Raw genomic sequence first — 25838 nt, 5'->3', positions numbered from 1 at the left:
GACAGGAAATCATCTCGCAACTAATTGAACCTACATGTGAAATTTCATTTTTCAGTCGCTTTTCGTTTGACCTGCAGAGGTGAACAAAGGTCAAAAATCACTTTTTTTGCACTGCGTCCCCTCGAAATATTCATTTGTTTTCAACCAAACTCTAATAACATCAATCCGCCGCCAAAAAAGCCATGTATGCTCATTTTGAACCAAATCGGACCCATAGCAATTGCTCGAGAGACGAAAATAAGAATTGTAGCTTAAACAGATATATAGATTTATATATAAACTACAGACATTCGAAAAACCATCATAATCGTGTTCAGGAGGTCTCAAAACATGGGAAAAATTATGTGCCCCCCATTTTTCTTCTAGTCATACCTACCGTAATAGTCTAATTTTTCAAGGAAAAAAACAAAACAGAAATCTAATACGATTATCAACCCAACAAACATAACTGAAGCTAGGAAAATCTGTTGAAAACTCCAAACAACTGTCCAAATAGTGAGTACAAATAACATATTTATTATAATTGTACAAAATCAACAGGAACAAACAAGTATCAGTCAAGTGAAATTTTAAAGATAAAAACCATTAATAACCGTAAAAAACATATCTACCAAAGATAAGGAGAAGCAAAAGAAGGCGAAAAATAGTTTACGATACAGAGACGGACGAACAATATTAAAAGAAACACGAAAAATAGAGTTCTAATAATAGAATATAAATTTGAAAAAACAGAAAGGGTAAAAAAAATGGATTCAGATGATGACTATTCAACTAAAAAAGCAGTAATATCGCTAACAAGATGGGACAAAGAAGATGAAGACAAGCTAGATCAAATAGTAAACAAGAAGACATTAAGAAAGAACTAATTAAATTAACTATGGGAAATAAAACACTAAAAGAGGAAAATGAGAACATTAAAGAAGAAAATCGAAAGATCACAGCAGAACTGACAGAATTAAGAAAATCAATTGATCGACTTGAAAAAGAAAGAACGAGAAATGTCTTGTTGCTAACTGGAATAAAACTGAATACAGAAGATCAAATGAGTCTGAAGGAAGCAGCTGAAAGAATAACAAAAACCCACCTGAACCTGAATATTGAAGTGAAACAAGAAAAAAAATTGTAAAGAGAATTTGCTTAATAGAATTAAACACGGAAAAGGAAAAAGACAGTATCCTCCAGAATAAGCACAAATTAAGAGAAATCAGAACAGAACAAATGTACATTAATGAAGATCTCACACGAGGAGAACTGGAAAAAAGAAAAAAACTGCGGGAGAGAACGAAGAGACAGAAAAAGGAAAAAACAGTAAAAGTGGGTTATAATAAAATAACAGTAGAGGGAAAAATGGAAATGGAGCAACGCAGAGAAAAAAATAGTGAAGCCAAACGATTCGAAAAACTAATACAAGAAAACGAAAGAAACGAAAAGGCAAGGACAGGAGAAAAACGACAGTAGTAATAAGTTTAGTAATAAGAACCGTAGCTCTAGTAGTAATTTTGGTAGAAATGTTAGTTATAATAATTTGTTAGAGGAAAATAATAGCAATAATTGCAAATATAATAATGGGAATGTTAATGCTAACGATCATAGTAAAAAGAAAAGAAAAAATGGCAAAAAAAATAAAATCAATACTGGGATACTACAAAAGTCAAAACAGAAAAATAGCAGTGAACAAACAACCAAGACTAAATCAAAGAAGGAGAACCAAGAAAGACAACAACTATTAATAGCAACATGGAACATAAAGACTTTTAAAAACCAGAAAGATGGAAGAAGTAGCAAAGGAAATAGAAAAATATAACATAGATATCACGGCAATACAAGAAACGAGATGGGAAAAAGCGGGAGAAATAAAAAAAGAAAAATACATATTCCTATTTAGCGGAGAACCAAAAAGGGAAAATAATGGAGTAGGATTCTATGCAAGGAAAGAAATGAGAAATTCAAACCAGTAAATGGAAGAATAGCAACTCTGAGACTGAAATTAAAGAATAAATATGTTACAGTTATCAATATATATATATATATATATGCACCAACAGAGGTGGCAGAAGAGAAGGAAAAAGATAACTTCTATGATGAGCTAAGTCAAGTAGGGGTGAAAATACCAAAGAAACCAAAGAGAGACGAGATAATATTACTTGGAGACGCAAACGCACAACTAGGAAAAGAAAATTACCTACGAAATGTGATAGGAAATAAAAAAGGAACAATTCATAATGAAACTAACGATAACGAGCACAGGCACCAAGTTCGAGCACCCTACAAAACATAAAGCAACTTGGAGGCACCCAGGGAGAAACGCAGAAACCCAAATAGATCCCATCCTAGCGGCAAAGGGAATTAGCAGAAAAACAACGGCTACAAGAACTTACAAGCAGACCATTATCTAGTATGGCAAAAATAAAAAATCTAGAACTAAGCAGATATTATGAAACAAAGAAAAGCACAAAAAGATGGGACGCAGGAAAACTAAAAAGAGAAGAGACAATCAAGAAGAATATTCGAGGTTCACACAGAAAATTACTAAATAGACAAAAAAAAAAGAGGTTAACGAAACATGGAGGAAAATAAAAACCAATATTGCAGAAACGGCAGAAGAGACACTAAACAGGGAAAAGGAAACAAAATTGCTGATAAAAAAAGATGAACAAAGTAGGGACTAATACGAAAGGAAAAGGAATAGAGCAAATGCAATTTATAAAAGAAAAAAGAAAGAATGGCTTAATAGGATGATAGAAGAAACAAACAATGATGGAAATACTAATAACTTAAGACAATTCTACAAAAAGATAAAATATCAAAACTATAAACCAATAATAAAAACAAGAGGGATTTGTTACTTGACCTATGGTAAATTTTTTAATTGGAAGTTCTAGCTGAAAAGGAGATTGTAAACATCCATTAATTTCAGCATCTTAGTTTTCATTGGGATCCATTGGAAACAGCTGAAAGACTGTTTCCAAATGCTTGCCAAACAGTGCTGCTTTCTCGCTATTAGTCTTAGCCCAATTACCTTTTTCTGTCCAAAGTGGGGTGGATGTAAGGGTAACGTAATTATTAATAAGTGGATTTAGCTTTGTCCTAATAGCGTTTGTTACTTGCCGTATTGTAAATTTTTCAATTGCTAGCTGAAAAGGGGATTTGAAAACAATACGAATACTGAAATAGGTTGTTTTTACATGAAAGATATTTTTATATCTTCAATTTTTTCAAGTATGACATTAAGAAAATCTTTTAGTGATCAGATTGTATGTTCAGCTTATAGGATGATGTAATGCATCATTACTTTTAGCCAAAAATAAAGTCAAAAACTACACACTCTTTATATAGACAACACCTTGAGATAATGAGGTAGTGTTTTAGCAAATTTGGTGTATACTTAAGATTAAGTTATCATAAACCATAAATCATTCTGGTTGTTTACCTTTCATTAAATGTTCCTTATTATGCTAAGGTATGGAATGAAATTTATGGTGTGGTTACCACTAATTGAAAATTTAAAAGTAGGAGAGCCCAACTAATATGGATGCATCACATGATTGGTTTTTTTTTGCAGCTTTCTTACTTTTTAATAATGACTGTATGTCTTGACAGAACTATTAAATGGTTAAATACTTAAAATTGTACTTGGAATAACGCAAATTTCAAGTTTGTCTGCGTACGAAATTATAGATTTAAAGCAGATTATAAATAAACTAGATATTTGTCTAGATATCAAATGAGAGCACAATTAGTATGCTTAGGTAATAATTTTGAATATATTTTATGTATCTAAGCAGTTCAGTGAATTGTATACTAATATTTATATATGATGACAATGTTTGTGTAAGTACATTTTTAATTAATTTTTATTGCTATCTATGTGTCAAATATTTGAAAAATTGATATTAAAGGTATAATATGTATAAAGAGATGCACACACTGATAGATTTTGAGTATTATTTTATTGTATCCATTTTATGATACATTTACTATCTAATAAAAAGTTAAAACTATTCCATCTAGGTAAACAAATCATTTTTTATTATAAAACAAAACAAGACATTTCAAAACATTACATCATATTCTCTCCCCTGCTAGATCTATTTAAAAACTACTTATGAATTATTTATACAGGATGTTCCAGGACTTGATGCAAAAAACTCGGTAGTGAGTAGATGACGCGAAAATAATGCTGTGGCCCATCGTTTCTGACTTATAAGCCTTTGAAGTTGCGAAAACAGAACTTATATTTGAGTATATTCTCTAAATTATACATTCGACCATTATAGTCCAAGAGCTAGCTACAAAAACAGCATTGATTTGGTACACGGCGTTTGAGTTCGTGAACTGTAAGAAAATACTTAGTACATCCCCGTATGGCATTTCTGGCTGATCGTTCAGGCCGCAAAAGATAATTACAGCCAGTTTTCCACGACGAAAAATGTGCCGGAAAAACTGATGAGGTACACGTGTGAAAAGTGATGCATGCTAATGTGAGAACCTCAACTAAGAGCGGTACACTAATGCCAGAAATGAAAAAGGTTGGGAAACCCTCGCCATACGCGACTCAAAGATTCGGAAAATCCCTACGAAAAAACCGACAGGGTACCCGCGTAAAATTTTTTTCACATGAATTTGGGGACCTTAACTAAGAGCGATGCATTAATGCCAGAAACGGGATCGGTCGGAAAACCCTCGCCAGAAGCGATCCAAAGTTCGGGAAAATCAGTCAAAAAAAAAACGACATGGTGCACGCGTGAAAATTTTTTTTCTGCCCTTCTAGAAACCCCAACTGAGAACGGCAAAAAAGTGCCAGAAATGTATCTGGTCGGAAAACCTTTTAAAAAAATTAACATACATTAATTTAAGACATAATTTATTCAATGCAAAAATTTTTAAATTATAACAGCTATCAGAGATTTCTTCAGGAGCTGAACAAAAATTATATTCCAACTTAAAATATACCTCATCTAACATTAATATATTAACATTTTACAATTCTTTATAGAGACCTATTGCATTGATACTAATAATTTCAAAGCTTTTTCAAACTAGACTCAACAAAAAATTGATTTTATATTTCAATATGCTTCTATTCGAAATTCAAAAACATCTATTGATGATTAAAATAATATCAAAGATAAATGAATTTGTTTTTTGAAAATTCTTAATTCCTCGTCAGGTATAGGACAGGTACCAGCTGATTTTTGCCTTCGGATAAAAATTTGTTTCGTAGGTCGATAGATTGTCTAATTGTCAGCAACTTTTACTCCACAATTTGTTTTCTAAAGGTCTTTTAGAGTAATTAATGATTGAAATTGCTAATTTTTCATTGAAAAAACGCATATTTTTTACCGTTTTTCACGATTAGCTTAAGAAGTTTCGATTTTAGCAGCAAAATAATTCAAAACATGAATGTAGCTAATAAAATAGCAAAGAGATTCGTTGTTTATGGACCTCTGTAAATTCAATAATAACTGAGTTATTGCTCGTTGAAGGATGACTATTTTTGGGAAAGCGCGAAATTGAAAACCTTTAACCTCAAATAACTCTTTTTCGAATCACATAAAAAAACCTTTAAAATGAGTACTGTCAAAAGTCTTTTGCATAAGAGTTGACTGATTTATAACAAAATAAGGTTTCTTCTTTTTTCTTTTTTGAAAAATAATTATACTCTCGCCATTGCCACCCTAATTGAAATTAACCGTAATCCACTTGCAATTAACTTTATTTATGTATTATTGATATGATCCATGTGAATTGACCGGTTTTGAATGCTTATTTTTGAAAGAATAATTGATTAAATTGAACACTGCATTTCCGTAATATTGAAAAAAAAAATGAATTTTTTCTTAAATAAACCAAAAACTATGTTATGAGGAAATGTTAATTATAGGGTTTTTCTTGCCTAAAAATTTTGAGCTTTTTTAAACCTATGTATCATCAAAATTGAGGAAGATAAATTAGTTCAAAGTTTGCATTCTCATACCAAATGTGGCTTATGCAATCCCTTTGAGCTGAACCCTTTTTGAAACTGGGAGTTGAGAAGTTTTAATTGGTATGACGTTGAAGTACTTGAAATCCCCTACAAAATGCTTCTTTAAAAAATTTTCTAGCTTGAAAATTGAGCGAGTTATTGGCGAAAAACCTGATTTTTTTTTCAAAATTTCAGGGCACGAATTTTGGATCATTGGAAAAAGAGAAACGTGGAGCATACAATCGAGCAACAGCTAGACGAACGAGAAGAGGAAGAAAAAATTGTTTTTTATATTATTTTCTAAAAAAGAAATTTATTGATTTTGAAAATTATTCCAATTTTTTATTATTTCTGTAAACAAATGCAATTTTGAAATTTTTGATCATTGAAGGTGGGTTGGATATTTAAAAAGCAAATTTTTTTTTGCAATAAAGAGTAGTTTACACCCTCTCCAAAATATGAAAAGCCCAGTGCGGCATAGGGAAGATTTCATAGAAAAGGGTAAGTAAAGCTGGAATTAAAATTTTAATGAAAATCAAGATTATGAGTATCTTTAGAAAAAGCATTCAATATTACTACCCTCAGAGGATAGTTTTGGAGGAGTTCTATGAGTCCGATTAATCATAAACTTGTTTGAGAATATTAACAGATCTACGGATATTTCATTTAAACTGTATTTTACTCAAATACATGCTAAAATCGGAAATTTTTCAATTTTTCACGAAATAAAAAAATAAAAAGCACCTTTCGGCATAAGGTAGATTTTGATAAGGGGGTAAATAGAGCTTATATCCAAATTTTCATAAAAATTTTAACGTTTTTTACTGCTGGTTCTTGGCCTAGTATACCGGTCAAAGTCTCTTTTCTTCATACCTAGCAGATAGATCTCAGTATATGTATGTATTTTGATGTCTTAAACTTTCATATATTCCTCAATCTCAGGTACCATAAGGCCAATTTTTGAGTCTGTTCTTTTGGGTTTTGTATATTCCTGTTTATCTTGTTGAATTTAATGATTTATCTTACATTTTATTTACGTTGTGACTTAAAACATATTAAATTGTATTAAAGTGATAAATATATAAATGACTGGCTATGCCAAAAGATATTTCCTGATTTTATTACTTATAAGAAATGATTTCAAGATAATTCAATAGAACAATAAATCTAGCTTCACTAATGATCTTAATAACAGTACAAATTCATTAATATATGAAAATAAATGAATATTTACTTACTTCCATAACCAAGAAGACATAATTAGCAGATTCCTTGCAGTCTAGCAATGCAACAACATTTTCATGATGAAGTTTAGTCAATTCCTACAAAGAAATAAAAAAATAATCAAATATTCTTTCAACATTATACAATATATTTTAGTAAAACCAAATTTTCTATAATAACAATAGGGGTATAGGGTTGTTGTTGTTGGCACCCTGATAGTGATTAGAACCCTTCATAAAGGCGCTATATTAGTGTGACACTTTTTGAAGAGCAGCATTTTAAAGAGTGACATCTCACATGTATAAACTGCTCCATCTGCCTATCGGCGTTTCGGCGTTAGATAGTGCCACATACAAAGGCTTATTGGATTTAAATCCATACAATGATATATGTATAGAAAAATTAGAATGCTACTTGCACATAAAAAAAGAATGGGAATGCGATGACGTAATCTAAAAAAACAAAACCAAAGGATTAGGAGGAAGGAGTACGAAACGAATACGAAGAAGTTGACTCATCAAGTTATCAATAAACTACAGAAATATTATGTTTGAGCAATTACCAGGCATCAAGATAATTTTGATGAAATGTATAAAGAAATTTGGGCTACAATTATTGATTGCATTGTATCCCAATTCGACGAGAATACTTCAACCTGCCGATGTTTCTACATTCCAGCAATTAAAAAATTTATGGAAGAAAAGGGTACTTACTTGGCAAAGAAAAAAATCGTACCACCACTTTAATCATTTTAGTAAGAGCTCTATCAAATTTGGAAAAATCAGTGATAATCAATGGATTCCTTGCATGTGCAATTGTTCCTTGAGATATTAAAGCTCTATACTACTCAAAGGGCAAAGATTATACTGTATCAACAAAAGAAGACTCAGGTGAAGCTAAGAAGGCATTTACATCAACTAATGTTGTTACACTCAAGGATTTTAAAGAAATTGTGAGACCAGAGAGGCTTGTTCTCTTTGAGCAAATTAGTAATTTTAATGAAGTATATGCAAATAAAATTAGTTTGGGTACAAATGTTAATGATCAAAATCAAGAGAAGACACAAAAGATGAACAAAGAAGAAAATATTATGGAAACTACGGCTGCAAGTAGAACAAAATTGATAATTATAAACTATGTACAATGGTTTGATACCCCTGAAAGAACAGGGGTAAACAGAACAGAAAAGTAAAATCCAAGGAACTGTCTCTTGTAATTACATCCAAGGGCTGGTAAAATGAGAAATAAAATAAAAGAAATAGAGTTGAATGAAGGTATTCAAAGAATATGAAAGCCAAAAAGCAGTAATGTTTACAGGACATGATTGATATTGAAAGCAATAGAAATAAAAAAAAGCCAGTTGTAAATATTATTTCCAATATTCAAACGCCCTTAAATAAAGTAGATTTTGTTAAAAAGTAATGACAGTTCATGTGAAGCTGAAAATGAGAAGATTTATGCTTATATGTACATTTATATCTTCTAACTTTTCGATTGAAATGTTATGTACATTCCCGTACATTTCATCCCCACTGTATTAGTAAGTATAATATGTCGTCCATCATAAAAAGCTATATATTTTTTCCTGTATTAAAAACACTAAAAATGTTGTTGTGTTTTTTAATAGTACTGTAGATTATGGGTAAATATTTTTAGAATATTTCCTAGGATTTATTTTCTTACATGTGGTATTTTCTTATGTATGAGAAGAAGATATTCTATTTATTACATTCTATTCACTGTTAGAAATTTACATTTTATTTTGGTGTGCCAATAACTAAGGTACTGAGTGTTAAAGACTTCTTAAGTAGTGCCAATGACTGTTAATTTAGTAAGATTATTTTTAATACTGCATATTTATCTTTAGCAACATTTTAGAGTAATTTTTCTTGTGGTACTGTATTTCTAATCTAACAAAGTGCAACATTGGAGACTTGAAATAATATTTTGTTTTTAACTAAGTATATTATTTCTGTAGAACAAATCGTATATGTTCTCAAAGTGCCAATCACTATGCAGTTTACCCTATGTACTCTTATCAAATGATGTCAATAAATTATTGTTACATACCTTTAAAATTTTAATTTCCTTTCCTAGTAAATTTTGTGACTTTGCCAAGTTTTTCTTCACTATGCTCTTGATAGCAACGGTAGAACTCGGGTTCTAGAATAAAGCAAATAATGGTTTATTTTTATTATGATTTTCCTTAACAAACCACTGACCTCTCGAAGCCTCCCTTTAAAAACAACAGCAAATGCACCATGTCCTATTATATCTTTGCTGTTATATTCATAATCTCCAACAACCTCCATACTTGCACTAATTTCTGGAGATGTTTTGTATAAATAAATAAAAAATGTATCTAAAACACGCACCACTGCTTTACTATTACACCATTTTACTTACATTCTACATTTTAGATGAATTCTTTATAACTGTATTAATTGTAAAAGTTATTTGCAAAGTCTAAATTATTTTAATTACGACTAATTTGTTAAAAATAGACGTATTTCTGTTTTACATCAATTGTCTCCATTGTTGAGAAATCGACTAATGCAGTAAACATAGACAAATAGAAATGGATAGAGAAAATGTCACAATAATTTGGTGAGCAATAAAAATCTGGAAAATTTTACTCAGTAATACCTATGACAGTTGTATCAAATATATTGTCAAATTTATCACCACTTTAATTCATATATTTTTACTGTACTTTTTGTCTTTATTTTGTATACTAAAGAATAAAAAAAAGACGAATCTCGAGCATGAAATAGAAGTGAGGTAAATTAAGACATAGCGTGATGTAAAACGAGATATCCTATAAATGGAGGATTAAACTATGTTGATAAAATATCAACAATTACTGATGAAGTGAACAAATAAACAATTGTCAGAATTGTCAAATGTAAGATAAGTAAATATTCTGATGTGGCCAAAAAAATACTCTAGAATAATTCTTTACAATTAGTTCCTCTATAATGTCCTGATACAAAATAATTATTAGAATGGCGTACCAAACTTTAAGGAATGAATATATGAATATGCCCCCGGTAACGAGGGCATATACAACCGCTTGCGTTATCACAACTTTAGCTGTGGTAAGTTTAGTTGATTATTATATCTTTATTTCTCTAATTTGACAATTCTTGAAGAAAGTTACGAAAATATTTATTTAACATAGAGACAATTTTTATGTATTTTTGATATTTGGAATTTTACATATGGATTGATTAACAATAATATATGTTCTTGATAATTTGTTAAAGGCCAAAGTTAAAAGGAAACGACAAAATCCATTTTTGTAAAAAGTAAGTTGTTTATCAAGACACTCCAAAAAACAAGAACATTTCATATTGTGTTTAAATATAACAAAATGTAAATAAACGAAAAATAAGTTTTTGATTTTATATTTTAATGAATAAGTAATTCTTTGATTTTTACTTCTAACATGCTGTTTGGCTTGTTACGGTTTTCTTCAAATATTTTAATATTCTGAAAGTTGACTTAATGTGGCACAGTAGTCACTTCTGATTTATTTATTCTAATGTTTGAGCTTTTTGAAGAAATTAATTTGTTATCAACCTCCCATTCCATTTGAAGAAATCAATATAACTCCAATTTTGTTGCTAAAATAATATAAATAATAATACAACTAAAGTATAAAATCAAGTAAGGTCTGTGAAATTTGTGCTGATATTATTCTTTATCATCCCTGTTCTACAGTTGCCAGGTTTGAGTTTGACCATTATAAAGAACCCAACTGGTGCACCACAACCTACTCACCAAATTCAATTCCAATAACTTGGAATTCAGTGCAGGCTGCAACCAACCCAGCTTTCCATAGATAAGTCCCAGTTCTTATCTTTATCATATATAAATCTGAGTTGACTTTAATTTATTTTGCTCATTTTGCTTTCTCGAATATGCAGTTAATACGAATTTTATTATTTTTTAATAAATTTATTATTTGTGTAACCTTTTTAATTGTTTTCAGCAATAAATATTCATTTCGAGAATCTTTTCCGGAAATAGTTTGTTTAGTTTTTATTAATTTAATTCATAAGGTGTTTCCAGCTTTTTCACCTTTCCTTTCATTCACTTTTAACTTTGTTTCTTAAAAAGCTGGTGGCATCCAATTTACTTAATATCAATTGACTCTCTTCAGCCGTGGAAGTATGGTTGCAAATTAGCGCCCAGATAAATGTATTGTTTGCTGATCATTTGGGTGGTGTGTTTGATCAATATTAAACATTTATTTTTGTATTAATTCAATGTTTTTAGTGTTATCAACTTATTTCCGTATTATTTCAACATTTTCATTTCCATGATACTGAAAAGCAGTATAAAGTACAAAATTTGCTTTGTTGTTAGGTATAGCAAGAACTCGACCCTTAGAATAAATTAATCAGAAGTGACTATTGTACAACAATATGTGAACTAAGGAATATTCAAAATATTTGAAGAAAAATTAAACAAGAGGAGTGGCATGATTTCACTAAAGTTAGCAAGCAGAGAGGGAAAATAATAAGCATAAAATTAATTGCTAACTAAGTACCATATTACAAAATTTTTCTATGTGCAAGTTTCTGATAAATTGGTTGTTGTGTTAACTTAAGAATGAATAAAAGCAACACAAGTTAAATATGCAAAATCAATAGATAATGAAAGTAGAATGCTTCCATTATTAAATGCACTATTGTTCAATGGTAGAAAAAAAATTTTTCTTGCATGGAATTAACGACTTTCGCGCCTGTTTTCGTAGAGTAAAAAGCTTCACAAAAAGATGAATAATTAAGTGCTCAATCAATGTTGATTAAATGCCACGGAAAAAATGAAGTTTTTGTGTGTGACTCATTGGGACCTGTATAATTATGTGCTAGACTAATGTTAAACAAATGTCGCAGATTTATGGAATAATTATTTTTTCCGAGTTTTCTCAGAACACAATAATTATTGGAAAATTACAGGCAGCTGTGGTCTTGCTAGGTCCTAATTAGAATTAGTAGAGCACTTAAATATTTAGGTCCTAACGAGGCCACAAAAGTATATAATTATATAGTTCTGCTGAGAAAACTCGAAAAAAGTCATTTTTTTCATGATGTCTCAGAAAAATTCATATATTCTGCAGCATTCAATAAGCATTAGTGGAGAACTTAATCATTTTTACTCTCAAAATACAAGTGTGAAAGTTGCAAATTTCATATAAGAATAGTAATAATTTTTTTGATAAAAATTTTTTTCTTTCATCCAATAACGGGGCATTCAATTAGAATTTATTTGTGGAAGCATTCTACTTCCTTTATCTATTGATTTTGAACATTAAACTTGTAATAGTCAATTTCTTAGAAACTTGCACAGCTGAAAATTTCATAATGTGGCACTTAATTTTAAGCTTACTGTTTTTTGGGTGGTTTGCTAAATTTAGTGACATAATGGCATCTTACATACTCAATAATCATATATGCATGTTTTATTTTTTAGCAACTGGAGCTAGCATCCCCATTCCAGTTATACTTTAATCCAATTTTGATTGTAAAACAGGGTCAAATATGGAGACTTGTAACTACATTTCTTTTCTTTGGCACATTTGGATTCAACTTTTTTTTCAACATGATTTTTACATACAGGTATTGCAGGATGCTAGAGGAAGGGTCATTTAGGAACAGGACAGCTGACTTTGTATTAATGTTTTTGTTTGGAGCAGTGTGTATGATTGTATCCTTTTTCACAGTATAATTTAAATCTGAAAGTTTATGATTGAAATTTAATCCTAGAATACTACTTTCATATTACGTTAATACTATTGTGTTGTAAATTTGATGACTTTTATATATATATATATATATATATATTCTTTCGTCTTTGAGAGTAGAGATAATTAATAATTAATTATTTTGGTTTGCATGGACCTGACACCATTCTTTACGTTTCCTATGTAAAATTACTTCCCGAATTCAAAGAATTAAAATTTGACTAAATTTCCCCAATTCACCCTTTGGTTTGTGGGGGCACCTCCTACTTATTTTTCAATTATTTTTCACTTATTTCAACTTCTAGCCGTTAAGCATCTGAAAGCAGTTGATAAAATTTATAGCAAAGTGTATGTTACTGTAGAAAAGTATATAGAAACTACAATACAAACAAATTTGATGAGTAATTTACAACAAGCTTAAACTTGCATTGCTTCTCTCAAATATATTGTTTTTATCATTAGATCTATAATAACAACTGTCCATTATTTTCAGTTTACCTTTATTCTCTGAAGAAGATAACTCAGTTATCCAAACACGTGTCACACAGTGTAATTGTGAGTGTTGGTGTAGTGTGAAGATTGTGTTCAGTATGATTATCACAAACAGTTTTAGAAATTGCAACTCAAACGAGTGATGACAAATTAGCCGAAGAAAATCTCTCTTCGTAAAATTTATTATAATGTAGTATTCTAGAGTTAAACTGATTCTATAGTAACAAAAGCCTTTTCCTTAACTGAAGTTAGGGATTTGCTTTTTTTGTTAATTTAATATTCTTAGGACAAGCATTTACAATCATGTTAGTGTATGTTTGGTCCAGACGAAACCCCTATGTAGGATTGAACTTTTTTGGCCTTTTAAATTTCCAGGTAAGTGGTAATTCATTAATAAGTAAAGTTGAATATCTGTAATCTCTCAAATGAATCTTTTAACTCTGTAGCTTGTCATTTTCCTAATTATTATTATAACAAGTATTTTTTTCTATTATTTATTTTTCACAAATGTACCATATACATTTGAGAAGGCTCTACTTCTGCTTTTTATCTTCCATTTTTCTGTTTTCCCTTGATTTATCTTATCCTAGCATAATTGTAATCATATGGAGATAATCCAAAATAAATCAGCACTGAATTTTATAATTTTTCAAATTTCATTATTCGCAATTAATTCTTTAATTCTAAAATATTCATACTAAATACACTGTTTACACCACCACTCACAATTATACTATATGACGTGTTTCGATAACTGAGTTATGGTCTTCAGAGACTGAAAGTAAACTGTGTACTTGTGAGTGTTAAGGTAGTGGTGGTGTAAACAGCGTATTCAGTATGAATATAATCAAAGGTTTCAGAAATTCCAACTTACCCAAAATACTAGTTCAATATATTCCTTTTTTATTTTTTCAGGCTCCATACTTACCCTGGATCCTTCTAGCATTTTCTGTACTTTTGGGTAATGCCGTTTATGTAGATTTAATGGGTATCGCAGTGGGACACATTTATTATTTCTTAGAAGATGTTTTTCCACAACAAAGAGGTGGTGTTAAAATTTTAAAGACACCAAGTTTCATGTGAGTACATTAGATTCTTTTTAGCCGAAGATGATTATCATTAGTGACCATATGGGACCAACAGGTGTGTGGGGCTGTACTGCACTTGTACGACCAACTAAAACCCTCCTTTTTTAAACTAAAATTCTTTGAGCTTCTCATCCTGGACCAGCGTTAGCATTCCACAGAATTTCTGCTCATCACTTGAATTGCGATTGCTCTGTTCATTTATTGCTCTGTGATTTCTTTGGCTGTTGCTACACGTGATAGAAGTATTATCTAATACTCATACGCATTTTTTTGGGATATGAATTTTTCTTTCAACCACTTGACAAAATTTATATTGTTCATGTCGTCGTGATAATCTCAGGTTTTCAGTCCCGATTTAAAAATTGTAAACGCCTTATAGGTATGAATCCTGCTTCAATTATATAATAAGATAATAAACCTTTGACCTTTAGACACAGGTGCTTTTAAGCATTTATTTTTGCCATCATCCCTTTGCTTGCGGTACCGTATGTGAACTGTGAATGTAAAATTCATTAGTATATGTAATTGGCCGTCCTTCTTTTTCGTATTTTGTCAACTTTCTTGAATATCTAATGCTTTTATATCGTATTTCTTCATTAGAAGTTTCCTGTCATCTTTAGTTTTCTTTATCTATTTCTTCTTTTCTTTTAACTGTCATGTTATAATGAAATAAATATTAAATTTTCTTATACTAACTATAATCTATTATAAGCAGGAGGAGTTTACAAACTTCAAGTCCTTGTAATAATAATAATAATTGGTTATGTGACTAATGACATATCAACTGTATGCACAGAACCGATTACATACACCTATTTATATAACATTAATCAATCTCTAAAACAAATCTATTTTGCCAGATTCCAGTTTCATTTTATACTGAATTGAATATTCTTTTCTTGGTAGGCCTTCTGTTATATATCGCTGTGTATGAATAAATAATTCTTCAAATGTTTTAAACTCAATATATACAAGGGTGGGCAATTAGCAAATATTATTATAGAAAGAAGAACGGTTTTAAGTGAGAGAAAAAGCTACACTAGATAATTTACTCTTCATTAACCGATTCTTTAGAAATTGAAGGTTTGTTAACGGTTTTTAGGGTCGATTTGAAACATAGGCGACAGAAACTTTACAGTTTTTGGCTAGTCTTTGCTTAAAATTGCTCAGAGGCATTTTTAGTTATTTTTATATTTTCACAAATTGATATAGACTGTGTATGATTTGTCGAGCTTCACTAAGGATTATTTTCTTGAGTCCCTCATGCTTCTAAATTTTGCCTGAAACAAAAAGATTTCAGGAATTAATGAACATACATTTTTACAGTTGAAAGTGAATATGAAAATTAAAAAAAATATTCTCATTATCTTTTTTATTCAAATTTATTTGTGTATTCAATTTTTAAACTATTCGATAAAGAAACAATTGAAATATTTGTTAAAATTCAATTTTCTGTGCAAAGTAGTGCCACTCGACTATAAATCAAACTTATTTTATTGAAAACTACTTTATAAATACCTTACTGTAGGTTATACTGAACACAGTGTTTACACCAACACTCACAATTCATTGTCTGACGTGCGTTTCGATAACCAAGTTATTATCTTCAGAGGCTGAAGGTCTGAAGTTTACCTCGGTTATCGAAACGCGGGTCAGACAGTGTAATTGTGAGTGGTGGTGTAAACAGTGTGTTCAGTATGAGATTCCAGAAATTCTAACTTAGTTACTGTTGCTGAAATAAATTAATCCACTTCCTACAAAAAATTTTTTTACGAAAGTCCATCAAATTAAATTGACTGCACTAACAATAACTAAATATAATAAATACTTAGTATAACTAGAAAATAAGAAAAAATTGACTGAAATTAAACGAAATTCACCGCAATATTAATATATTTTTGAGTCGGTAGAATCCAAATGACCGAGAGCGCGATTGAAATTACAGTGTCTAAAATTGTTAAGATAGGCAGTAGGATCTTATTCAAACGTAAAATTGTGTTCTGTGTCAGTGTGACTCGTAGCTCTTTTCATTCATTGCCATAAAAATTCATTTACTTATTTTTTAACACACCTCGTATCAAACTAGATACCCAAAAATTAAAAAGAATTAACAAGAAAAATCTAATTTGTTATTGGTTACATATACATTTACTTATTTATATTTCTTTGTCTGTAGGAGAACATTGTTTGATGCTCTTCCAGATGATTCAGATTACCAAAGATTGCCAGAAGAAAATCCAGGTGGTTTTCAATGGGGAGGGCAGAATCAAAATCAAAACCAAGATAGGGGAGCTGGAGATAACGAAGAACAGAATGTTCGATAAAAAATGGCCAGTATGTGGTAACTAGAGACAATATCACTGTGTTAAAATTAACTATCACTAGTTTTGGTTTAGTTTATTGTATATAATTTATAATTTCAAAATGTGTTTTTATAACAAAAAGGCACTTAAAAGAAACAAATAAATCTATCGTTCTGGTATTAAATCAATTTTGACCTAATGGAATATTGTCATCACTCTAGTGCCGTGATTCCCAAAGTGGTCCAGGTGGTCCTAGGGAAGACACGACGGGGTTCTACGTTGGATGTGACAAAAAATGGGGATTCACAATCGTAAGCGGGTGTTCATGAAAATTTATTCGGTTTCGATAGTGAAGAACTAAAATACGGACTTGACTTCTACCAATATAGGCAGAAAATATTTCAAGAAGCTCAGCGACTGTTACTTGTGAAAATTTGCATATTCCATATTCAGTATAACGTTTCGAGACCCGTTGCCGCGCCGGTCGTAGTCCCGTCCGCAACACTTGTTCAAACGTGCAATTTAATTACGACTTGTGGTGTGTATGCTTGTAATCTTGTATGAACTTATTTGATTATTCTTCACTCATATAAATACGAATGTAAATGATAAACGTTACTCATTTGTTACTGGACAATGAATGGAATTTGTTTCCAGATTTTCGTAAAGAAAAGTAAAGTTGATTGATATTAGTGATTTCCAGTGTCGGAAAAGTAAATATCTACCTGCCAATTCTCGAGCTTAGCACCAATAAGGAGCTGAAAGTTTACTTAAAAAAGGGTATAAAAAATTTTGGCTGCAGGTAGAAATACCTGAAAATATTCTGGACTGTGGGGAATTGTGTAAAAGTTTATTATCGTGTTTCCCTCGACATGTCTTGACAAAAAAAGTTTTAGTGTCTTTACTTATTACTTACTTTTTACTTTATAATAGTATTTTCTAAGGTTAAGTTGGGTTTTTAGTTATGTTATACTCGTAGATACTCTCAATGATATAAATATAGTTTTCCTACGACCACTTATGAAAATGGTAGATTACACACTTATTTTTAGCTAAGAAAAGAGTTTATTTCACACATGTACTAAAAAATAACAAAACGTACATGTATTGAAATGCTTCTTTTTCTTATGTTAGGCAAAAGGACAAATTGAAGAAGACTGAAGAAGTAGACGATATGATTTTTTGAGGTTATATTAGTGTTAAAATAAAAATTGAAAGTTTGTTGTAATTTTTGTTCAAATACATACTAGTGTCTGCAAGATAAGTTAAAATTAAGTGTTATTACTATTACTGGGTAATGTATAAAGTAGTTGAATGAAAATCTATTCTCCATAGTGAAGGAAAACATTCTTCAACAGAACAATATACGGGCCACACCTTTAGGCGTTCTTCTGCAACAAATTTGGTAGATGCAGCTGAATTAAAACCCTACGGAGGATGGAAATCCTCTATCTTGGCTGAGCAGTACATAGATATCTCTGCAAATAATAGAATAATGACAGCTAATAAAATAATGAATGTCATTAGCAACACAAGCACATTAAAGAAAGAAATTGCAAATAGAAACATGAACAGTTTTGAACAAAATGCTGAACAATATACTGACACTGCACAACCCAAAAGCAATGCAGTTTGTGTACTTTTATAACGTCTGAGGAAAAAAAGTAAAACAAAATCATTAATAATTATTCAGTTCTTGTTAGGTATCTGATATAGTTACAAAAAATATATTGTTCTATTGGTTCATTTTCTGTTCTTTAATTATGAAATATTTCATAATCATTCTTTTTGTTTTTGTCATCTTTATTATTACAAAATAAAAAATATTTTGTAGGATTTTTTCACTTTTCAACACGTATGTTGAAATACTTTTAAACACATGTGTGATATTGTTTAATTAACTTTTTTATTTAAAAAATAAGTTTTTTTGAAGAATTTTTTACGTGATTGTAGGAAAAATCACTTTGCACTTTTTTCTCCCTACGATGATTATGTCAGAAATAAATTTGAAAATTGTTTGCCTCACCCTAAGTCTTCATCTAAGTGGTAGTGTTCAGTTAATGCATCTTCAGGATTTACATTAGAAGCTTTGGATTTTTTTAAATTAAAGTTCAAGTATCTTCTAAGCATTTATTTGCAGTTTAGTTATGGACAAAATGGTAATTAGACAACACCTTAAATACGATGGCTACACATACATTGGATATGTGAAGACAGTGTTTATCACTTCACCGCCCGAATAGAAAGAATGTAAATAAATACGAAAAACGTTACAGTATTAAAAGGATTTAATACACGCCAAAATGCGGGTACATGGTGATGGAAATTGTGTTCCATTGGAACAAATTGATATTTTGAATGTAAAAAAAAGGAGATCTATTCATCTTCGAATTCGTTTGCCTAATTCGTAAGCGCTTTTCCAATTCCAGCAAGATCGTTGCACGGCTTTCCACTTAGGATCGCGGAGCACGACATTTACATTTCCAAATGTAAAGACCAGGAGAACAGAAACAGTGAAATTCCTCTTCCAACTTCTTTCTAACTAATACAGAACATAACAACAGCTCTGCTATAAAATGTTAAAGATGAATGTACAACCAACCTTAACATGTACTTGCTCCAAATTTGAATTCTAGTAATTTGTACCTGTACAGTAGATTCATTTATTTGACATGTCAATTATGAGTCTATGGACAGTATTGTTTGATAATAGCTGCCATATGGTTTTATGAGGGTTTCCACTATAGTATGAGCTTTACATATCTTTGCCACCTGATAATTTATCAAAAAAACGTTTTTATTAATGATTTTTTTTTGAGTTTACATGCAGTGTTGAGAAGCACCTTATTCAGTGCTCTTCCTCTTTGGTGTGAAGATTCGGGCGATTAACCTCAAAATGATGACTCAATTTAACTGGAACTATCGAACTGTTCGGAAGGACTCGCCGATTTTTACCCTCCTCTCGTAAAACCCATTTTTAAATAACATTCGTTACACTTATGCTTTTTAGTAATTCCACTTCATGTGACTGCTCTTCATTTGGTCATTCTCCATCAACAGGGAGCTTTCGTTGCTGTGAAAGTGATGAAGAAGCTGCTAGCTTCTTCAATGATCCCGACTTCAGCCACCGATCGAGGGCGGAAGTAATAAACTGGGCAAAAGCAAATGGGTGCAATCATGAAGGAACATTTAATGATGCCTAGAAAAAAATCCGGCGTACACAAAGCGAGAACATACGAGATAGTAAGCATTCTGATTAGTCGGCCTCCGGAGTTTTACAGAAAATCGAGCAAGGAGGCCACATCCACCGGCACTAATCCGTAGACGCAGTTCAAAGTGACAACGGATCTCCTAGAAAGAGCCGGCGGATCCCTAACGTACATACTATTGTCGAGGCAAAACTGTACAAACTAAATAAATTTCAAATCAAATTATATGTAATTAGCTTGGAAAGTTGAATAAAAGTCAAACATCAATAACAACTAATTTATTAACCAAAACATTGTTGTCAAGTTGCAAATAAACAAGTGTTTTTGGGTACATTATAATTAGACTATTCTATTTAAAGAAAATGTACGCACAATTGTTTAAAAAATTAAATTCGAATGGGATTTTTAGCACAACCACAAAATTTTTCAGTTTCAATACAAGTTTACATCTAATTAGATAACAGTAAGGTTTACTTTAATGTTTTCCATTGAAAACTTACATAATATTTCGTTTGTCAAATAAAAGACGCGTTTACAAGAACATTAACGTTTAAATTAACGAATTCACTTAATTACGATGAGATTAAAAATAAATACGACGATGGTAATACACAAAATATGACTAGGTAATTTTGATCCCATGCATAAACCAAATTACAATCCCTATTGAAATTAAAGCATATTATTAAGAAATTGAGCAATAATTTTTGCTGCGTATGTCAAAACGTGCAATAAATTTGCTAGAACACAACAAATGATTTATTTTTATATCATGTTGTTTTACGCGGGGTTCCCGTAAGTAGTTCGCAAGAGTACTATTGGAGCAGGCCTGGACTAGATAAGTCCCTGGCCCGAGAGCGCCCCGAATGGTCTTTCTTCAATTGTTGATGAAAAATCCATAATCAGTGAACTCAGTGTAAATTCATTAATTTAATTACTATTTTTAAGAAATCTTCCATGGAAATTTTGACAGAAAATCTCCATTCCACAGCTAGAAATCTTATAAGTAACGATCCAATTTTTAAAACTTGTCTCACTAGATTTGTTTTGGGTCCCTTCCCTTGTTTCAGAGTACTTGCAAAGTAAAACCATTGAGAATGTTTCAGCTTGGAGCTTAGTACACAGCTCCCGCAAGTTAAGGACAAAAGAAAAGACGAGCATTTTGAAGTTTCGTAGGCAAAAAGAAAAACCTATACAAATAGAGTTAATCTTAAGCTAAACGCAAATGGCATTGCTGTCGAATTACATTTGGACTGATGCCCAGTGAAAATCAAAATATGAAGCTGATTTTAGTTCAACATCACAAAATTTGGATATTTTTGACTATGCAAGGATGAGTTTTGAAGAAAGATTTTGCGCAAACATAAACGTTTTATAAGATAGCTTTTGTTTGGACTCCCAAAAGTTTGACTTTTCATCATAATCAAAAACGGGTGTTCATTTCGTTTATAGAGCTTTATAACAAATTTAAAAGAATCTTTCACTTAATTTAGTGTTTTATTCCTGAAAAATAAAAAAATTTTTCGTATGTATAAGTTTAATTCTGCTTATTTTATCTAAATTCTGACTAATATGGGCATATTACTTTTTCAAATGGAATTTATAACTTATTTCACAAACATGACCAAGTAGCCCCAAAACTGGGTTAACTTGGGCACCCAATCAATAATTTTTTTTTTCTCATAAACTAATTGAGGCGTGGCATTGCAAAACTCACTATATCCCGGTAACGGTGGATTTTGAATCTATGCATGTTCCTTCAAAAACTGCAATGTGTGTGATATTATTTGTTTGTAATTTAAGTTTATAAAGAGATTTGAAACATAATAAATTTATTGTTTTATTTTATTTAAATAATTGTTCGTTGAAGAATCTTTTGGTATTTTTAAAGCAATAATTATATTATACTTTGACACTTACAGATGGGGCCCGAGAAGATCTCTGCACAAGGACCCAATTTGTAGTTACGCCACTGTAAACAGTTTTACTCCCATAGAGACAAAATCCAGCAGGATACTTTTATTTAGAAATTTATGCAATCTTTTCCTATAAAACTATCCCGCCCTGTAAAGAAAAACGTTCCATCAAAAACGGTGAGTACCCAGTACTTTGTTAGAAAAGTTGGAACTCAATAATTCCTGATTCGTGTTTGTCGAAATCTAAGAAATTTCACCATTTCGAGTCAAACTCCTCTCAAAAAAATTTTTACTGTCTAGAACTTTACTGGTAGAGTGGAGAGGAGGACCTAGATTAAAAGAGGTCTAAGAAAAAGAGCAGCAGTTAAGGCTCTTCTTGAAAAACTAAGTTGCGTTGAAAGTCATTACTTTCGTGGTAAATTGATCCAAAGACATTACGTCTCAGGTGACTTAAATCTGCTCAAGCTTTGGTGTATGAACAATAATCAGCAGCTTGATGAACTGAAAGCCAAGAGAACGTTTTTCAGTAATATTTTTGAGCAGGAATACAACATAGGGTTCGGTTCACCAATATCTAATGCATGTTCCAAATGCATTGAGCTCAAAGGGAAAGTAAAGAGGGAACCAGATGTTCAAGAAACTAATAAGTTGGTTTCGAACATGCTGTTCACAAAGTGAGGTACAAAGATTTTTATAAGAAGCCAAAAAACGAACAAAGCGACCTATTTATTATGTCATTTGACTGTCAAAAAATTTGGTTTGACTAATGTGCATATTACAGCAGACAATTGTATATTTACAATTTCACCATTGTGACGAGATCTTCCAAAGGCCCCATGACACCGGACAAGATATTTTGCTATACTTGGATAGAACATGAACACAGAAAAAGTTTAAACGAGCACTCTTTTTCACCATCCGATAGAGTATTTGCATTAATAAAGAAAAAACTCAGACGTCTCCCGGTTATTATTCAACCTTCCGAATACCATTCAATTTTTTCTGAATATTGCACTGTATTCTAAATGGGAGAAGTTGAAATGTACAACTGGAGAAGTTTCAAGAGGCCTGCTAGTTGGCATTTCTAATTTAATGAAGCAAAACGCTTTTTATTCAAAAAATCTTTTCGAAATAATATATCGACAGCTGGAGAGCCTTTCTTCAACTCAGTTATAGGCCAATGTAAGTTTGTATTCAAGAAGTATAACTTTGAAATTCAATGTCTTATCAGAATCGCTATTTAGATGTGATGGATGAGTTTGGATAAAAGCAATTACTTATTTGTTGCCGATTAACACAGTTTTTCTTGAATTCTGAAAATTTTCCAAAAATGGATACAGCGAGTTTTGCAATGCCACGCATCAATTATATATTTACTTCGTTTTTTGTGTCAGACGATGCCCTTTAGTCATGTCGGTATAATGAATTTTTTTTAAGGATATTCTGCGAACCACTTTTGATTTATTCAAAAAAAATGTCTCGAAAAGGTGCTTATGGTACTTAACTTGTATAGGTGAGGAGTAAGAACTCACTCTCTAAAAATATAATTACCAATTTGTGTGAACCGGCCGTTAAAAAAAGAAGTAAAACTGTTTTATTTTCAATACTTCTCCACGTGTGTATAAAAACAATATTAAATTTGAATATGACCAAAATTACACCATGATCACAAACAATCACAAAACAAAAACTGAATGAGATAATATATTTTCATCCATCGAAAAAATTTACTATGGAATTGAAAGTGTTGTCAAATCAGCTTCATCACCGGAAAAAAAGGATAGTGGAATGGCATGGCAAAAGAATTTTTTAAGCTCAAGTTTTTGTTAGGATCGAATGCCTGATTCATTTCTTGAGACCTAAAATCATCACGATATATATATATATATATATATATATATATATATATATATATATATATATATATATATATATATACTGGCGAGCAAAAAATTCGGGCCACTTCGGAAATTGCGAATAATTTTAGCGTCAATATTGATAAGGATTAGTAGGCGTTAAAGCAAATTTTCTCCGAGACTTGACAGCTGTCATTCGATGTATTAGAGTACGATAAAAAATGTGCCTTTGCACTAATTGAACATTCACATTTCCCTTGCCTGTTTTCCAGTTTACTGTCGATTCTTTGTGTAACACCTAACGATTGCAAAAGTGTAGTGATTTTACAGGCCCATAATGCCTTTAGATCCGATTGTTGTGGCAAAAATTGTTACGCTGTGACAAGATGGTCGGGGACAATGTGAAACTGCAAGAATTGTAGTGATAGTCTTTGTGGTGTGCAAACGGTGTACCAGAGCTTTCTGGAGACTGGCCTGATCACTAGAAGATCAGGGTATGGGCGAAAAAGAGTTACAACTCAACGAGATGAATGATAATGCGAGACCACATACATTCAGAATTGTCTGGGAGTATCTGGATGAGGTAGAAATTAGGCGGTTTGACTGGCCAGTCCGCAACCCAGACATGAATCCCATAGAACATGTCTAGGACGAGTTAAGGAGACTGTGTGACTGATCCGCAGACACATACCAAGACCAAGAACTGCCCAGGAGCTGAGAATATTTCTGTTGCAGGAATGGGATAACATCGACCAGAATGTGATTCGCAATTTAATTCAAGGTATGCCGCGTCGGCTGCAAGCAACCATCAATGCAAGAGGAGTGAATACATGTTATTATGTCAAGTTTTTTTATTTTGTTCGTTCCACATCTTCCCTAACAACAAAATGTTGAATTTCGCCCAAATGTTAATTTGTTGCTTCTTCAGAATAAATCATTAAATCCAAGAGAAAAATGCATTTTTCTTTAGTATAAAGTATAACATTCAGCTTACAAAAGCACATGCAATGATGTACAGTTTTCGAATACTATCTGAAAACGTAAAATTTCAAAGAACAGGAAAATTTTAAGGTGACCTCAATTTTTTGCTCGCCAGTGTATATAAAGATCTAAGAAGTAAAAAGTTAGAGAAAATGAATGAATGAATATATTGCTTCATTGCAAAATTGTTCTCAACTGACTGATCCTTTGATATAACTGCTGTTATTTCAAACAATTGTACTTTTATTTTTGTTTTGGGAATGTTTGTTTATATACAGTATTCTGTAGACCTATGAAATAAAATGAATACAAAATGAAAAAGATCGCATTGTATTAATGATTCAATGATATACAAAGTACCTGAAATGCAAAACAAAAACATGGCAATTTGCTGATGTTTAAATTTCAGAATATTATGTGTCGATGCAGTAAATTCAACTATCTACTTTGCTAAGGTTTCATATTGCAACTGTTGCTAAAAGAACCGTTATATCATCTGGTTTGCCACCTGAAACAAAATATATGTCAGAAAATAATTATCGTTCTTACAAAAAAAAATAAATAAATTTTCCTGAGACAACAGTGCTCTCTAGGCAAATCTGTGAGCTGTAACTTGTTTTTGCCCAAATTAAAGTACTTTCTGGATATGACACTATCAAAGCTCCGAAGGAAGTGATTTAGCCCAGTGAGGCACAACCAGAATGCACCTCTTTATACAGGGTGTCCCTAAATTCGTTTGTCAACGCTCTAGGGGAAATTCCTTGGATCAAATTTTGCCTATCAGGATATGAAACTTATGTCCACAAATGTATCCTTTCCAAGATACAGGGTTTGTCAGTATTGATGGAAGATTAAGAGAAACTGATAATTTAAATATTAGAAGGAATAACGCCGGACGACTTCGAACTATCCGTACAGTTAATTTTGAAAACAACGCTTTAAATAATATAGAGAATCAACTCTTCAAGTATGAGATTCCTTAGTCACATATTGAATACAAATATGTAGTCATGTATGGGCGGATGAAAACCGGTATGCTACGTTTACCCATG

General features: G+C 31.3%; 3 protein-coding genes across 9 annotated transcripts in view; 1 reads left to right on the top strand and 2 right to left on the bottom strand.

The window, feature by feature from the left end:
- LOC130897457 (serine/threonine-protein kinase ULK2) overlaps window positions 1-9943 on the bottom strand; it is a 90401-nt gene extending 80458 nt beyond the window's left edge. Inside the window, exons 1-4 of one of the 7 annotated variants that reach the window (XM_057806326.1) lie at window positions 9596-9890; window positions 9412-9515; window positions 9260-9352; window positions 7204-7287 (exon numbers count right to left, since the gene is read on the bottom strand). In XM_057806326.1, the coding sequence (XP_057662309.1) occupies window positions 7204-7287; window positions 9260-9352; window positions 9412-9501 (267 nt within the window). In that variant the 5' untranslated portion in view covers window positions 9502-9515; window positions 9596-9890. Of the gene's footprint in view, window positions 1-7203; window positions 7288-9259; window positions 9353-9411 lie in introns of all 7 variants that reach the window. The other 6 variants (XM_057806324.1, XM_057806329.1, XM_057806325.1 and 3 more) reach the window with 6 other exon arrangements.
- A 134-nt stretch (window positions 9944-10077) lies between these two features.
- Window positions 10078-17008, top strand: LOC130897460 (derlin-2). Its single transcript, XM_057806334.1, has 5 exons — window positions 10078-10287; window positions 12671-12904; window positions 13686-13808; window positions 14349-14512; window positions 16698-17008. The coding sequence occupies exons 1-5, from the start codon at window positions 10195-10197 to the stop codon at window positions 16843-16845; spliced, it is 762 nt and encodes a 253-aa protein (XP_057662317.1). The 5' UTR covers window positions 10078-10194; the 3' UTR covers window positions 16846-17008.
- A 3288-nt stretch (window positions 17009-20296) lies between these two features.
- Window positions 20297-25838, bottom strand: part of LOC130897456 (protein phosphatase PTC7 homolog) — a 44301-nt gene continuing 38759 nt past the window's right edge. The window contains exon 5 of the mRNA XM_057806322.1: window positions 20297-25294. Within this exon, the coding sequence (XP_057662305.1) occupies window positions 25245-25294 (50 nt within the window). The 3' untranslated portion in view covers window positions 20297-25244. The remainder of the gene's footprint in view (window positions 25295-25838) is intronic.

This window comes from Diorhabda carinulata, chromosome 8 (assembly GCF_026250575.1).
Source record: "Diorhabda carinulata isolate Delta chromosome 8, icDioCari1.1, whole genome shotgun sequence".
Lineage (NCBI taxonomy): Eukaryota > Metazoa > Arthropoda > Insecta > Coleoptera > Chrysomelidae > Diorhabda > Diorhabda carinulata.
Note: the sequence above shows the minus strand (reverse complement) of the source record. Positions and strands in the feature narration are given on the sequence as shown.

Bases quoted from the DNA above. Each gene is read 5' to 3' on its own strand.
- LOC130897460 (XM_057806334.1), top strand. From the start codon at position 10,195: ATGGCGTACCAAACTTTAAGGAATGAATATATGAATATGCCCCCGGTA. The intron at 10,288-12,670 runs GTAAGTTTAGTT...TTTATTTTTTAG, and splicing joins TTATCACAACTTTAGCTGTG to CAACTGGAGCTAGCATCCCC. The intron at 12,905-13,685 runs GTATCCTTTTTC...AACTGAAGTTAG, and splicing joins TTGGAGCAGTGTGTATGATT to GGATTTGCTTTTTTTGTTAA.